General features: G+C 43.2%; 1 protein-coding gene across 4 annotated transcripts in view; it reads left to right on the top strand.

Moving 5' to 3' along the window:
* Positions 1–12,247, top strand: part of PPP1R14C (protein phosphatase 1 regulatory inhibitor subunit 14C) — an 86,439-nt gene extending 74,192 nt beyond the window's left edge. Inside the window, exons 4-6 of one of the 4 annotated variants that reach the window (XR_007470429.1) lie at positions 6,840–6,944; positions 10,582–11,918; positions 12,007–12,247. Coding sequence is in view for 3 of the 4 variants with exons in the window: in XM_033405030.2 (XP_033260921.1) it covers positions 6,840–6,923 (84 nt within the window). In the remaining variant the exon portion in view is untranslated. Of the gene's footprint in view, positions 1–6,839; positions 6,945–8,934; positions 9,332–10,581 lie in introns of those variants that run through there. The other 3 variants (XM_033405030.2, XM_049695159.1, XM_033405035.2) reach the window with 3 other exon arrangements.
* Positions 12,248–14,728: the final 2,481 nt, after the last annotated feature.

Below are 14,728 nucleotides of genomic sequence, written 5' to 3'. Positions count from 1 at the left end.
TCCTCACTTCTGACACCAACTGCAAGTTCCAAGGTCCCCACACCATATTCATGTTTGACAATTTGCTAGAAGGACCCACAGAACTCACTTAAAGTTGTCATACTCACAGTTAAGTTTTATTACAGTGAAAGACTACAGGTTAAAATCAGCCAGGGGGAGAGATACGTGGGACAGAATCCAGGAAATGCAAATGCAGAGCCTCAGGCTGTTCTCGCCCAGTGGTGTCACGGACAGTGTTGATTCCCTCAGCTGTGATGTGTGTGTTATGTACAGAGTAGCCAATGAGGGAAGCTCACCTGAGCCTGGGAGTCCAGTGTTTTTATTGGGACCTGGACACGTAGACATGGTTGACTGTGCATGTAGCTAACCTCAGTCTCCAGACCCTGGGGATACAGAGCTGATACCACATGACCTGAAGTGTGTCGTCCCCCCACCCCCCGCCCCCAAAATCACACTGTTAGACTCTCTTGCATGGCCCAAGGTCCCCGGGTAAACAAAGGCACTTTTATCAGGGAGGCATTCCAAGGATTTAGAGCTTGCCACCTGGGATTCTAGGGCAAAGACCAGACCTCCTTTACGGCAAGGTTAAATTCTTTACTACACTCTTAGAAGCAGGATGACCATGAGGATAATGATAATGACGATGATAACAGTAATTGCAAGAAAACATTAGGAAAGAGGAAAGAGATGCCATTCTAGGAAGAGCCACATGCATCTTGCCTTTTGGGAGGCTTCCCCCCTCTGACCTCCCCCTGCAAGATATTAATGATTGTTATTTTATAAAAGACTTGGTGGAGGAGGTACAGGCTTTAAAGGGCAGTGGACCTTCAAATGGTTGGCATTTTCCAGTGATTGATTGTGATTTTATGGCCTTTTCTTTTTCCATTAAATTCAGAATGAATGATCATGTTTTAAAAGCTGATCAACCCTATATTAAAAACAGCTTTACATTCTTTTGTGTTTAGACTTAAATGGACAGAAGAAAAAAATATGAGTTAAAGACAATTTGACACATTACTTTTGGATTTCTATATCTTTAGCAAAGGGAGTCACAATCAAAGAAGCAAGTCTCAAACAGTTCAGAAATGGGTTTCTTTCATTTAGACAAGATTCATGTATTTGTAGTAAATAATATTGTTCTTCATTGATAATGGGACCCATGATGAAAGTAGTTTCTTTAGTGATTATAAAGTGGGAGATTATAATTTTGCTGAATTTACTCCATTGATAATTTACTGTGGTTGGATTACTTATGTGGACCTTACGTTGAGGGAATTGCAAGTGTACGGATTGTGAGAAACCCATTAGTAAGTGAAGGAAGAATTAAATGCCAGTAAGGTTGAATCTGGTGAGGGCAAATGAATGTTCTGCTGCATATAAACCAAGGTTAGAATTTGGGTACAAAATAAATTAATCTAAGAGCAGTGGTCTGAATCTCTAGAATAGATGAATGGGACTGCTCTCACCAGCAGAACAAATTAATCTTTAATAGTGGATAGTCAAGAAAATAAATAGAATAGTGTCAGTGGTTTTAAGTTGAAGGCGGGGAAACCAGGATGCTGTTAAGACCTTCAGGAATTCATGTTGGCAGAAGTCATTATAAGCACAGCAGGCACAAACCCTCACCCAAAGCAGATTCACAAACCTCTTTTCAGATAATGAGAAACAGGATCAGTTCTGTGTGCCCTGTCCGCAAACGAACCTCTCTGAAGGTAAACCCTCTCCCTTCCCCCCAAGAAAGCAGGGGAAGTGAAGTGTTTCAGTGATGAGTGATGATGGCATTTGTGGTACTGAATAATGCCAGTGGCTGTGGGGAGCAAATCCCAGCATCACACAGGGATGGGGTCGCCCCCGAAGCTGTGTTCCTCAGGGCTGATTCACTGCGTGCCCCTTTTGGCCTCCTGTGTGACCCCGATATCCAAGCCAATGAAAGCTTACAGTGTGATTTTTAAATGCTTAGCCAGTTCTTCGGGTGAGGACATTCTGCCATTTGGAACAGTTTTCAGGTGTTGCCATCACGTTTGAAAAGAGGTACGTACTACCTACCCTTCCATTGTTCTCACGTATCTAATCTTTGTTGGATCTAGAAGTTCTTCTCATAGAGCCTGGTGACTCTAGTTCACAATACTGTATTGTATGTGTGAAAGCTGGTAAGAGAGTAGATCTTACAAGTGTTCAGCGTAAGAAAAAAATTGTAAATCTTTGTGGTGATGGATGTTAACTAGACTTACCGTCATGGTTATTGCGCAGTATATACATGTGTTGAATCATTGCGTCGTACTCCTGAAACTAGTATAATGCTATATGTCAATTACATCTCAATTTAAAAAAAAAGAAATTCTTCTTTCTCCACCCGATCACTGCTTGCCTGATTCCCATGTCATCTGTTGAATGTCAGGCTTTTGGGAAGAAGCGTCAGGTAGCTATGTAGAACGTGCGCGAGGTGACTTGATTTGCCGTTGTTTGGCAGTGAGGCTCAGGACCTGGGGCAGATGGGCCCTGTGAACGTGCATTTTTAGGAAATGACTAGTGCATTGATTGGGGTGACAAAGAGGAGGCAGCACACGGGGAAGCCGCTGACCCCCATGATCCCAGGCTTCAGAACCCTCCCCTGCTGTTTCTCCTCACCCCGGTTGGTACTCCGTGGAAGGGGTGGGTGGTATTTTTCTGGCAAGTAGGTAGAGCATCCAGCGTTCTGCGGGGTGCCCTTGTTCGGAGCTCGCATGATCTACACGATCACTGTGGTGGGTGGCACCATTCACCGAGCTGCGGTTTTAAGCATTTCTTTGGAAAGTCCTTTTGTCAGGAAATACTTCCAATCAAAGGGCTACCGCATAATATCCATTTGTCTTGTTTATCTTTTCCAATGACTTGAAATGCTTGAAAGAACATGAGTGCAGTTGAATCATGCACAGAGCAGCGACTTGCAGTGATACCCTGGTTTCTCCTTTTCCCCCTTTCCGTTGGACCCACCTTCCTTAAAGCAGAGCAGTGTCATCACTGAGTGTCACGGATGAATCACTTCGCTTTGAGCGACTAGGGAAGGGTCCCAGACGCCTGCCTATGGTGTTAATTACAAAATGCGCATCCATCTGCCGCCTCTGGCGCAGACCCCAGCAGGCAGGAGGGGGTGGCAGCTGAAAGCCACGGGACCCAGGAGGGATCCGGGACAAGAGCTCATGGCCACCGCGAGGCCATGCCCTGTGCCAGCGCCACACGGCCAAAACTCCAGAGCGAGGAGGGACCTTGTGTTCTCATGATGCTGCCAGGTCCCTTCAGAAGTGTACTTTGGCTTCTTTCTCTCTTAGGAGTCTCTCTGTAAATCAGGTGGCTGCATGTCATATAAAGTCAGGTTTCCAGGGTCACTGGAAATGTTTCTTTTCTTTCTATTGCTTCTTTGATCGCTTCTGTACGTGTGTGCGCGCGCACATGCCTCCCTGACCCCTCCACCCCCAGCATCCTAGGCTCCGCTCTTCTCCAAGTGCTTCTCCTTTTCCCTAACTCTCCCAGGTGGCCTAATGTTCCAGGGCTGAAAGGAGACCCTCTAGAACCTTCCTCCATGGTAGCTGGAGCCAGTTGATACTTTGTACCATTCCACCCTCCCCCACTGATATACAAAGATTCTTGGGTTGCCTCTCTCTGCTACTTCACTTTAACGCCTCAGCCGTATGAATTAATTGCTTCATACACACATATCTTTACTTTGCAAACCTTTGCTGAACACCTCCTGTGTATTAAGCTCCACGCTAGGAAAACAAAGAGGAGTTGGATCCTTGCAACCAAGTAGGAGTGACAAGTGTGCACATGAATTATCTTGCATGCTTTTTAACTACATAAATGATACTTTGCAAGTTTTCTCAGCCTGCTTATTGTGCCCAACGTGAGATTTGTGAGATTTGTCCATGTTGATACAGGAAGCTCTAGTTTATTCATTTTTATTGCATTCCTGTGCAGTAACATTTTAAAAAGTGTGTCTAGTCATCTTTATTATAATTCATGAATACGTTAGAAACCGACATGGATCTCTTTAGTAAGACATCTAGGTTCTCATGGGCATCTGCTTTCCACTCGTTAGAAAATCCTCTGTTTATTTGAGAATGGTAAAAAAGGCCAATATCTTAGTGTCATCATGACAAGTCTTCACCTCATAGGAAACCTGAAAGGGTCACTGGGCCTCCCAGGTCCTGAGACTATACTATCTTAGCAGACCTGCCCACACTCAAGTGTCTTCTGGAATTCCTTATAAATTTCAGTGGCGAGGGCTTCTCTGGTGGTGCAGTGGTTGAGAGTCCGCCTGCCGATGCAGGGGACGCGGGTTCGTGCCCCGGTCCTGGAGGATCCCACATGCCGCGGAGCGGCTGGCCCCGTGAGCCATGGCCGCTGAGCCTGCGTGTCCGGAGCCTGTGCTCCGCAGCGGGAGAGGCCGCAACAGTGAGAGGCCCGCGTACCACAAAAAAAGGAAAAAAAAAATTTCAGTGGGCACCTGAGCAACAGAACATTCTATTACTCTGCTGGCTTTTAACGTGCAGTTCCAGGGTTAAATAATTGTGCCCAAACTTAACATTTTCAAACTGTCCAGGCTTATCTTCCAAAAATAGTGTATTACTCACTTTACCAACTCTCCTTGCGAAGTAAAGGACCCCAAAGCATTAAGTGTTAACTGCAAAGAAGTTAGGTGAGGCTTCTCTTCTCTCCCCAAATCAAGTTTTTTGGAATCCCAAGAGAATGCAAGTACTGCAAATGCAGGGCAATGGTCTTTCCTGAAAAAAGCAATAACATTCTTATGTATTAATATACTATAATACACTTATCCTCTCTTCTGCTGATACTCACTTAGGCTGTCTTTGTTCACAGACAACATGATTGTCTATGTAGAAAATCCAATAGTGTACAAAAAAGTTACTAGAACTAATATGTGAGTTCAGCAAGCTTGCAGGATACAAGATAAATATTTAAAAATCTATTGTATTTCTATATACTAGCAGCAAACAATGTAAAATTGAAATAAGTGCATACCAGTCACAGTAATGTAAATATGAAATATTGAATACTTAGGAATAAATCTGACAGGAGATGTGTAATATTTGTACACTGAAAACCACAAAATGTTGCTTAAACCAGACTTAGATGGGTGTAGAGATATACCATTTTCATGGGTGAGAAGATTCATTATTGTTAAGATGTCAGTTCTCTCCAAATTGATCTATAGATTTAATGCAGTCTCAGTGAGAACCCAGCAGGTTTTTATTGGTAGGCATTTACAAGCTAAATAACTCTAAAATTATTAAGGAAATTTAAAGGACCTAGAATAGTTTTGAAAAAGATTAATAACTTTGGCTGATTAACATTACCTGATTTTAGGACTTCTTATAAAAATCTATACTTATCAAGACGGTGGTATTGGTGTAAGGACAGACACATAAATAGATCAATGACCCAGCCATTCCACTCCTAGGTATTTACCCAAAATAAATGGAAGCATATTTCATACAAAGACTTGTACGTGATGTTTTAGCAACTTTATCTGTAATAGCCCCAAACTGGGAATAACTCAAATTTCCATCCACAGGTGAATGGGTAAACAAATTGTGATACTTCTCTAAAGTGGCATGCCACTTGGCAGTACAAAAGAAATGAACTGTTAATACATGCAACAGTATCACTGAACCTCAAAATAATTATGCTGAGCTAAAGAAGCCAGACTAAAAAGTATATAGTGTTACATTTCTGTTTATAGAAAACTCAGGAAAAATGCAAACTAATCTATAGTGACAGAAAACATCAGTGTTCTCCTGGGGTAGGAGGAATAGGGAGAGGAGGGAGGGATTACCAAGGGAAATGAAGAAACTGCTGGAGGTATTGGATGGGTCCATTACGTTCACTGTACAGATGGTATGCTCATAGTAATTTTATACTTTAAATATGTCTAATTTATGGCATAACAATTATATTTTAATAAAGCTGTTTACAGAAAAGTCCCTGGAATCCTTTTAGTGTTGAGAGCTTCTATCCCAACCATTCTACTGAAACTTGTCCTCCAGGACACAGTGGCCCCTTTCTTGCCTAATCCAATAGCTCTGTCTTTGACTGATTCAACCTCTCATCAGCAATTCCTCCTGTTGGCTTTAACTGCACACTTTCTTCACAATATTGTAAATCAACTATACTTCAATTTAAAAAATTTTTTAAACATTTTAAAAATAAACTAAAACAGTACACTTTCTTGAGTTCTCCCCTGTCTCATTGGTTCTTCTTTTTAAGGTGTCCTTTGCTGGCTGCAACTCTTTTGCCAGATCCCACTTGTTAGAGGGCCTCTGGCCTTGCTTGTGGCCTTTTCTTCCTCTCTATGTACACTTTCCTCCAAAGTTTTCTCAGCTGGTTTTGTGATTCCAAGTATTGTCATCTTGTGCTGTTCGATAGAATTTTCCGAGATGATGGAAAAATCCTATATCTGCATTGTCCAATGTGGTAGCCACTAGATGTATATGGTTATTGAGTATTTGAAATGTGGCTACTGTGACCAAGGAAGTGAATTTTAATTTTTATTTATTTTAATTAGTTTAAATTGAAATAGCCACCTGTGGTTAGGGGCTGCTGTATTGAATAGCCTGGGTCTAGATCATTGTGTTTACAAACTATAGGTGGTAACCATTAAGTGGTCTTGACCTGTAGTTTTTTTCAAAAGATGAAATAGAATAGAAAATATCTCACATGTAGTAAAAGTTACGTTTTTACAGAAAACTTTTGTTTCCTTCTTGCATCTCTGTGTACTAGGTTGCTATAACCATGGATAGATCACATAGAGATTTTTAGGGGTTTTTGTTTGTTTTTGTTTTTAGGTGAAAGCCACTGATCTAGATGCTGGTGATGCCCATATTTATGTCTTCAGCCATGAGCTGAGACCTGAAGTTACATTTATCTGACTTCTTGACACTTACCCTCAGGTACCTACTAGGCAACTCAAGTCTGTAAACTTGTTGTTTTCTTCCTCCAGTTACCTCCATCTCAGTAATCATCACCACCCTCTGCCAGTGTTCTGCTAAGGATCAGTGACCTTCATTTCCTTTGCTCCTGTGCCTGCTCCCTGCACCTACTCCCACTTTCAGTCCAGCAGCAAGGTCTAGGCTCTGCCTCTGAAATGGATCTCAGATCTACCCATTTATTTCCATTTTGGCTTCCATGGACTTACTCTAAGCCACTGGCATCCCTTGCCTGGACCATTGCAAGAGCTCCAAACTGATCTCTCTTTCACTCGTGTCTTCATAAAACTCATTCTCCACATAGCAGCCAAAGGGATCTTTTAAAACCCTAAACCAGACGATGTTGCTTCTCTGCTTAAAGCCTCCAGTGGTCTTCCATTACACCAAGGATACTCCCTCGTGGCCTTACTGTGGCCTACAAGGCCCTGGTGAGCTAGCCCTCGCACCTCCAGCATGGCGCCCGTCACGCTCACCTTGGCCTTTCTGCACGAGGAACACCCACTTCCTTGCTTGTTCCTCTGCAGTGACTCTGCACACGTGCCATGACCCAGACTCCAGATCTTCTTCAAGCTGGCTCTCTTTATTAATTCAAGTTGCAACTCAGAAGTCATTTCTTCAAAGGGGCAGTCCTTCTTTGACTAAAGTAGTGTCCCCAACCCAAGTCCCGGTGATCTGTTTTGGAAGTGAATGAGATATGTTGTTACTTATATAAAGTATTTTTGAGTAATATAAGCCAAGACCCATCAGTCAGTTTTTTTTTTTTTTTTTTTTTTGCGGTACACAGGCCGCTCACTGTTGTGGCCTCTCCCGTTGCGGAGCACAGGCTCCGGACGCGCAGGCTCAGCGGCCATGGCTCATGGGCCCAGCCGCTCCGCGGCATGTGGGATCTTCCCGGACCGGGGCACGAACCCGCGTCCCCTGCATCGGCAGGCGGACTCTCAACCACTGCGCCACCAGGGAAGCCCATTATTTTTGATTAGAGATCCTTGAATCTTCTTTGAGAATCATCTGTGATCAACAGAATCCTTCTGTGCAAGTGGTGTTATCAGGTTTCTCTCTGAAGAATCAATGTTGGTCTTGCTATTTTTTAACTTAGCTGAGCATCTCATTATGCAAATTTATTGAATGGTTTAAAATATGTACAATACAGTTATATTAAGTTATAGACATATAAATTGCATTATTATAAAACTTAAAATTAGTTTTTCATTAATGTCAATGTATCATAAATATAAGATGCATTATTTAAACTTTTTAATCACTGAGATTTATGTACAGCATAACCAATTTTTGGAGAAAATTTGAATTTGATTTAAATTACCAAATCGCTTTTCTCTTGAAGAAGAAAGGTCTGTAGTTTAGGGTACATTATTCCTTATGTGATTTTAGTCTTTATTTTTATAATGGTCTTTATGAAAAATATGTTATTAAAATAGTGCAGAAATATGACCAGAGTTAAGATAAATGATAAGGTTTGTGGTTTTGACCTTTGCTTCAAAAAAAAAAAAAAGAAGGGAAAGGAAAACTACACTCCAGTGCTGAAATTTTCACAGTCATTTGAGTAACAGATTGCAAAAACAATGAAATTAAAACTGTATGCTCAGTATCCTATGTATTGTTTAAACCACATGGTAAAGGGGGCAACAGGAAATGCATTTAACTTTACAAAATGAAAATTGAATATAAGTGGGGAAAATATAAGTGGGGAAATTTGACATTATTTCATCTTAGAAAGTTCTTAAATTAGATAAAAGTAGTGTTCAGAAAACTAAAATAGGGTGTCATTTTACCTCCCGTGTATTCCATTGTGTCCAAGTTCAGAAACAGTGGTGATTAAAATGTTTGTGTCCTTTGACCTACTACTGGATAGCTCTCCAAAGGGAATAATCCAAATTGCAGAGAGAGATTTATACACAAAGATGTTAACTGTGGCATTATTTATAATTTTGAAAAGCCAGGAACCAACCAAATATCCAGTGATGGAGGAATTGAGCCGACTGTAGAACATCCATATAATAAAGGACCGTATAACCATTAAAATTAATTTTTAAAAAGACTAATGTTGTGGGAAAAAGCCTTGACATAATGCTAAGTGAAAAAAAGATATATTTATACAGTATGATCTTAATTAGGTAAAAATAATTTCCATAGAAGAAAATACGTTAATAGTGGTTCATTCTGAAGAGTAATTGTTGCTGGTTTGTATTTTCTAGGTTTTCTAGAAAAAGCACATGTTATTTTTAGAATAGCAAAAAGATTATTAAAAAAAGAAATCGTGGTGGCTAATAAAATATTAACTATTTAAGCATATTGTGTTTTAGTGCTGGAGAGAAGCACAGGGATCATTTAGTCTAGGTTGCTATAACCATGGATAGACTAGGGGTCTATCCCTATGACTAGGGGTTGTAATTGGTAGGCGAGATTGTCTGAGAGCTGGTTTTCGGAGGCCGTGACGGAGAGAAAGCCTCCTTAGTGTTTTTGCTCTGGGATGCCCCTACTGTGCACAGTTCTGTCGTGCACTGGCTGTCCTTTGCTGATCAGAAAGTCTGACTGGCTGTCAGCTTTGCTTCAACAAATATAAGAAAGGAGGACAAAGTAATGTTATCTAATAAATGTGACATTTGGTAGGCAAAAACTTTAATACATGAGGCAACAATGAAAGATTGCTGAGGGTTTCAAGTGGGAAGCATTCCAGGTTGTCCTTTATTTAATCTTTGGGTTTTCATCCATGAATAGTCACGACATCATTTTAGTGGGTCTCCCCCAGCATTACCTTTTAAACAGGAACGATAGGGTGCATGGCATATAGTAAGTATTTATTCTTTAAATTCTTACTTCAGGTATGTTTTTGTACGTACGTACTGGGCTGTAAATGTAAACGTGTCTGTTTTTCTTTTCAAACTGTGATTTGTAGTCAAATAAAGTCAAGAGACTCTTACTGTGATCTAGACCAGTGGTTCTCAGGAATATTCTGAGACCAGAAGCATAGGTGTCACCTGGGAGCTAGTTAGAAATGCAAATTCTCAGGCCGCACCCCAGACCTAATGAGTCAGTAACTCTGGGAGTGGGCCCAGCACTCTTTGGTTTATATAATAAGGTCCACCCCCCCCCCCCAACCAGTGATTCTGATGTGCACTCAGATTTGAAGACCACTGGTCTAGTCTTGCTATTTCAGGTGTGGTCCAGAGACTAACCCTGGCAGCCAGTTGGAAATGCAAAAGCTTCAGCCGTAACCAGACCTACTCATTCAGAGTCCTCGTGCTCCCCAGGCGATTTGTATGCACGGATTAAAGATTTAGTAAAGGTTGGGAGGCATTGATCTAAGCCACAAAGGCCTCCAGGGGCCAAGTGGTTAACGTCAGTGAGTAAAGGCAGCTTGGTTTTCTCTCTAAAGAGTCCAACAGTGAGAAAGCAGGATGGTGTGAAGGTTAAGCATCTTCATTTGTTAAAAAATGTCCTATATTGTACCAGTTGAGTTAACACACCCAGCTAAGCTCATCAACTAAGGTTAACTGCAGTTGACATCAATGACTTCAAGCAGATTTTAAACCCAAATTTTAATAGCGTGACCCCCTCATAATAACTTCTCCTGATCTCTTAGGAATTTATCAAGGAGCTGCTCTCCCGGATAAGAGGCATGAGGAAACTGAGCCCCCCACAGAAGAAGACTGTATAATTCCGGACGAGGTGGAGCTCTCCTGGAGACCCAAGAAGGGATTTCGACTTCACGAAGACTTTTATTAAAGAATAGTTGTCCTTATGAGCAACTTTTTTGGGGGTAGGGAGGGGTGGTATCTATTCGACATTTATTCAGGAATGTTACTTTTTTTGTTGTTGTTTTTAAAGGTTTTGATGGTGTAATATTTTAATAGCAAAGACATCACCACTCTGGTTTCAGCCCACCAGGGATTGACAAACCAGGCAGACACGCAGGGCTGGGCTGGGCCAGGCATCTTCTTGGAGAAACCAGATGTTTAGGACCTACCTATACAGGGATGATGGTTTTCTTAGACTTTTTTCTGAAGTTGTACATTTGACTCAGAAGTTGAATTTCTCGTGCTTGTATATATCTTCAGGCAACTAAGTTAACATGTTGATGTGAGTTTTATTTCACATTGATGGAATACACTGGCGGTCGCCCTTTCATTGGAGGTCACGGCACGTACGTTGTCACGAGGCCACTAGGTATTCTTCACGTGAGCGCTGGAGACCTACAACATTCACTTTATGCATCAAAGTGAAAGCATTCAGTGTATCCGTTATTTTAATGAGCTACACTACAACCGTGTGGAGTTGGTCAAGGGCTTAATTTATGGACTTTGTATCATTTTGTTAATCGGATGCTTTGCCAGGTTATGTACTTATTGCCTCCTTTGTGGTATTATTCGAGTTTTCTGAACCCTTTCTTTGAATGTTTATTCAGATTTCTAGAGAAATGCCCACGCTACCTGAGTGGTGTTTTGCAGTGGAACGAGGAAGCGCCGTGTAGCGATTCATCCTCTGCTTTCAACCAAATACTAGGTATTATTCTCTCTCCATGAAAGCAGGTCGTAAGGAAGTGAGCAGATTAAGTTTCTTCCTCCTTAGAAGTAGTTCTGGTCACTTCGGTGCCCGGGCAGCATCAGACCAGGGTGGGGTGAGCTGAGTGATGAGCAGGTGTAAAAGAGAGAAAGCCTCACCTCCTCTCAAGAAGGTGGATACAGGAGCATTTGCTGGTTTGGAAGCATGGTGGAGATTTCATTTCTGGCTTCTCTCAGTGGCGTGTGGTGAGGACTCTGGCCCTAGTTGTGCACCCTGATCCCTTTGCTTGGAGCGGAGCCTGGGATGCCTACCCTGCCCCTCTCAGTTCTATACCAGATCCTTGGAGAAGGATCAAAATGCAGATGGCTGTGGGCGGGGTCAAAGATCAGAGGAGAAACTCTTGCTTTCCTCCAGGAGGTCCCCACTGCTTGGAGAAGGATCAAAATGCAGATGGATGTGGGCGGGGTCAAAGGTCAGAGGAGAAACTCTTGCTTTCCTCCAGGAGGTCCCCACTGCCTCCCCACAGAAACCCCCCATACTGTAAGGTGTCTCTAGGTGACCCTGTCAGAGGACAGGGGTCAGGCATTTTATATCAAGGGTGCTCTGAACATATTTTATTTTTTAAAAGAACTATGTTTGTGAATTTTATGTACACTGGCAAGCTTTTGAAAATGTATTTAATTTTGTAATGTTTACCAATGATTTATTTACAAGCTATTTACGCAAATAAATGAAGCTGCTTACAATTCTGCTTACGTGTTTGCCTTGGAAAAAACAACACTGACGTGATGATTTCACTTTGTCAGATGCTCTGCAGACAAGGGTCCCAAGCATTTATATCAGCTTTTCATTTTCAGGTCTTTGGTCATTTGATCCTAGACCTCACCTGAGGTGTCTCCAGATCAGGCAGTGAAAGCAAAGGGGCCGGGGCACATCCCCGGCTTGAGAAGGAAACAGAAGGTGACTCTGTGCCCTTGGCCCTGCCTGCCTTCTAGTCCAGCCCTGTCTCAGGCCATGCCCCTTGCATTTCACTAAAACTCCCTTTTGCCCATCTGGTGTAAATCCTCAAGATTTCAGATTACTCAGATATTCCAATTATTGTTAGAAACCCGTGCACCCTGTGAGTACAGAAAAATCAGAATTCGCAGGACTTCTGTTAGGCTTGACCAGCCCAAGTTACGGTCTTCAGAGGAAATAAGAATGAACTTGTCCTCCAGAGGCCTCTGATCCTACCACATCACGCATTGCCTGCCTTTCCTCCCTGCCCTTGCTCAGGGACTGGCATCCCCTGACTCCCCTGAGCGCTCAAGCCACAAGCTTGGGGTGTCTGGAAGGTTCTCTGTATTTTTTTCCTCCAAAGCTTTGCTAAAACTATTGCCTGGGTCTGGAACACACTCTCCACCAACAGGCTCTCTCTGGAGAGCTGGACTGGACCCCTCCTAAGTGTGTGCACAGCTTCGTGGCATGTCTCCACGGTATCACTACTGGCTATTCACCTGTTATCTCTTCTGTTCGACTCTAGGATCCTTGAGGTTAGAACTGGGTCTTATAAATTAAGCCCCTGGTGTTTGCCAATTGAATAAATATGATAAAAGATTCTTCAAGAAAACTCAACTGTTTCCTTCCCAGCTAGGAGAGTGATTCTTAGACCTGAGTGTACGTTTGAATCACCTGGGAAGCTTTAAAAACAGCTGATGCCTAGACCCCAGTCCTAACCAACTTAATGAGAATTTGTAGGAGCAGAGCTCAGGCATTTTTTAAGGTCCCCAGGTTGAGCGGCCCTGGGCCACTGGGTCATTCTTGTGTAGTCTGATGCACACATCTGATCACATGGCATCCTGCTTGTGCTGTCACGGCAGGTGGCAGCTGTGACGTGAGCACATTATCTATTTCTCCTTGTGTTTTCTACTGGAGGGGAATTAAAGCACAGGACTAGGAAAATGACTCCAAAGTATCCAACTTCTGGCCCAGTGATCGCTCGAACACTGGTGAATCTAAGTTTAAACTTTACGGAGTGGCGTCCATTTACAACAATCATAATAATAGTTCCCATTTCTTGATCATTGTGCTAAGTGCTTACCTGCCTTATCTCATTAAATCTCGACATTAATCTCATGAGGTGCGTTGCATTATCCTCACTTTACAGATTAGAAAATCAACTCAGAAAGGTTAAGCAGCTTACCTGAGGTCACACAGTTACAGAGCTGAGATTCAAACCCTTTGACCATTAGGCTTATCTGCCTCTTACAGGGGTTACTTTCAGTGCCATGCACAGGAGTGAAAGCTGGGAACTCCATCTACAGTGAGCCGGGCCCCTGAGCTGGCGGGGGCGCGTGGGGAGGCTCTGCGGTCAGAGGGGTCCTCGGCCACCTGCCGGTTCTCAGTCCTGAGAACGAAGGGCTCCCGAGCTGTAGGGCAGCCAGGCTCTGTACCGCGGCCCCTCTGTTTCTGGGCTCTTATGCCTTCTCCCCTAACAAAAAGCTCCTGGGCTTGGCCTTAGCCGCTTGGCATGGAGCGCCCTTTCATCAGTTTCCTGAGAGAACAAAATTAGGAGAAAGAGAAGCCCAGGGTAATGTGGTTTCCAATTCTTGCAACACACAGATATTTGATTTTCATTTACGACCTGGAGTCCCCACGAAGGACTGTGTGCTGCGCAGAATCAGTTTATCAACAGTAGGGGAGTACGTGGTTGTATCTGGCTCTTTCCAAGAAGACTAAATGGTTGGGAACATGAGCCCTGTTTGAGTCATGACTACCATTTCATGGAGGGGTACAGAGAAGGGGCCACAGCCAAGAGACAGCCAGCGAAGCACGAGGCCCACACCTGGAGATGCAGGTTGGGGAGCATCTGGGAGATGAGCTTGTCCCTTTCCACGGTCAGAGTGGGAGCTAGATGTTTGCCCTGTGGCTTAGTGCTGCTCTGGGCATTGCTCCACTCCCAGCCCACTGGGATTGAGCTTGTCGTTCTTTTCGCTGCCCCTCGGGTGTTGCTCGTTGAGACGCCCAGGCCCAGAGCCACCTGTTCGTGTGACTGCTGATCGACACTCCCCTGCTCCCACCTCATTTTTGCTTCTGAGTCAAAGGTGCTGGGGTTTCCCTCTGCTTCTTAGGGACCTTCCCTGAGTGTAGGCACTTTGTGGGAGCTTCCTCCCACCCCTGTCATCCCCCTCCTTTCACCCCTGCTTTGGGCACTAGCCTCAGGACCCTTTGATGGCTCAAATGGCTTA

This window comes from Orcinus orca, chromosome 12 (assembly GCF_937001465.1).
Source record: "Orcinus orca chromosome 12, mOrcOrc1.1, whole genome shotgun sequence".
In the NCBI taxonomy this organism is placed as follows: Eukaryota; Metazoa; Chordata; class Mammalia; order Artiodactyla; family Delphinidae; genus Orcinus; species Orcinus orca.
The sequence above is the reverse complement of the archived record's forward strand: the minus strand, read 5'-3'. Positions and strand labels throughout refer to the sequence as shown.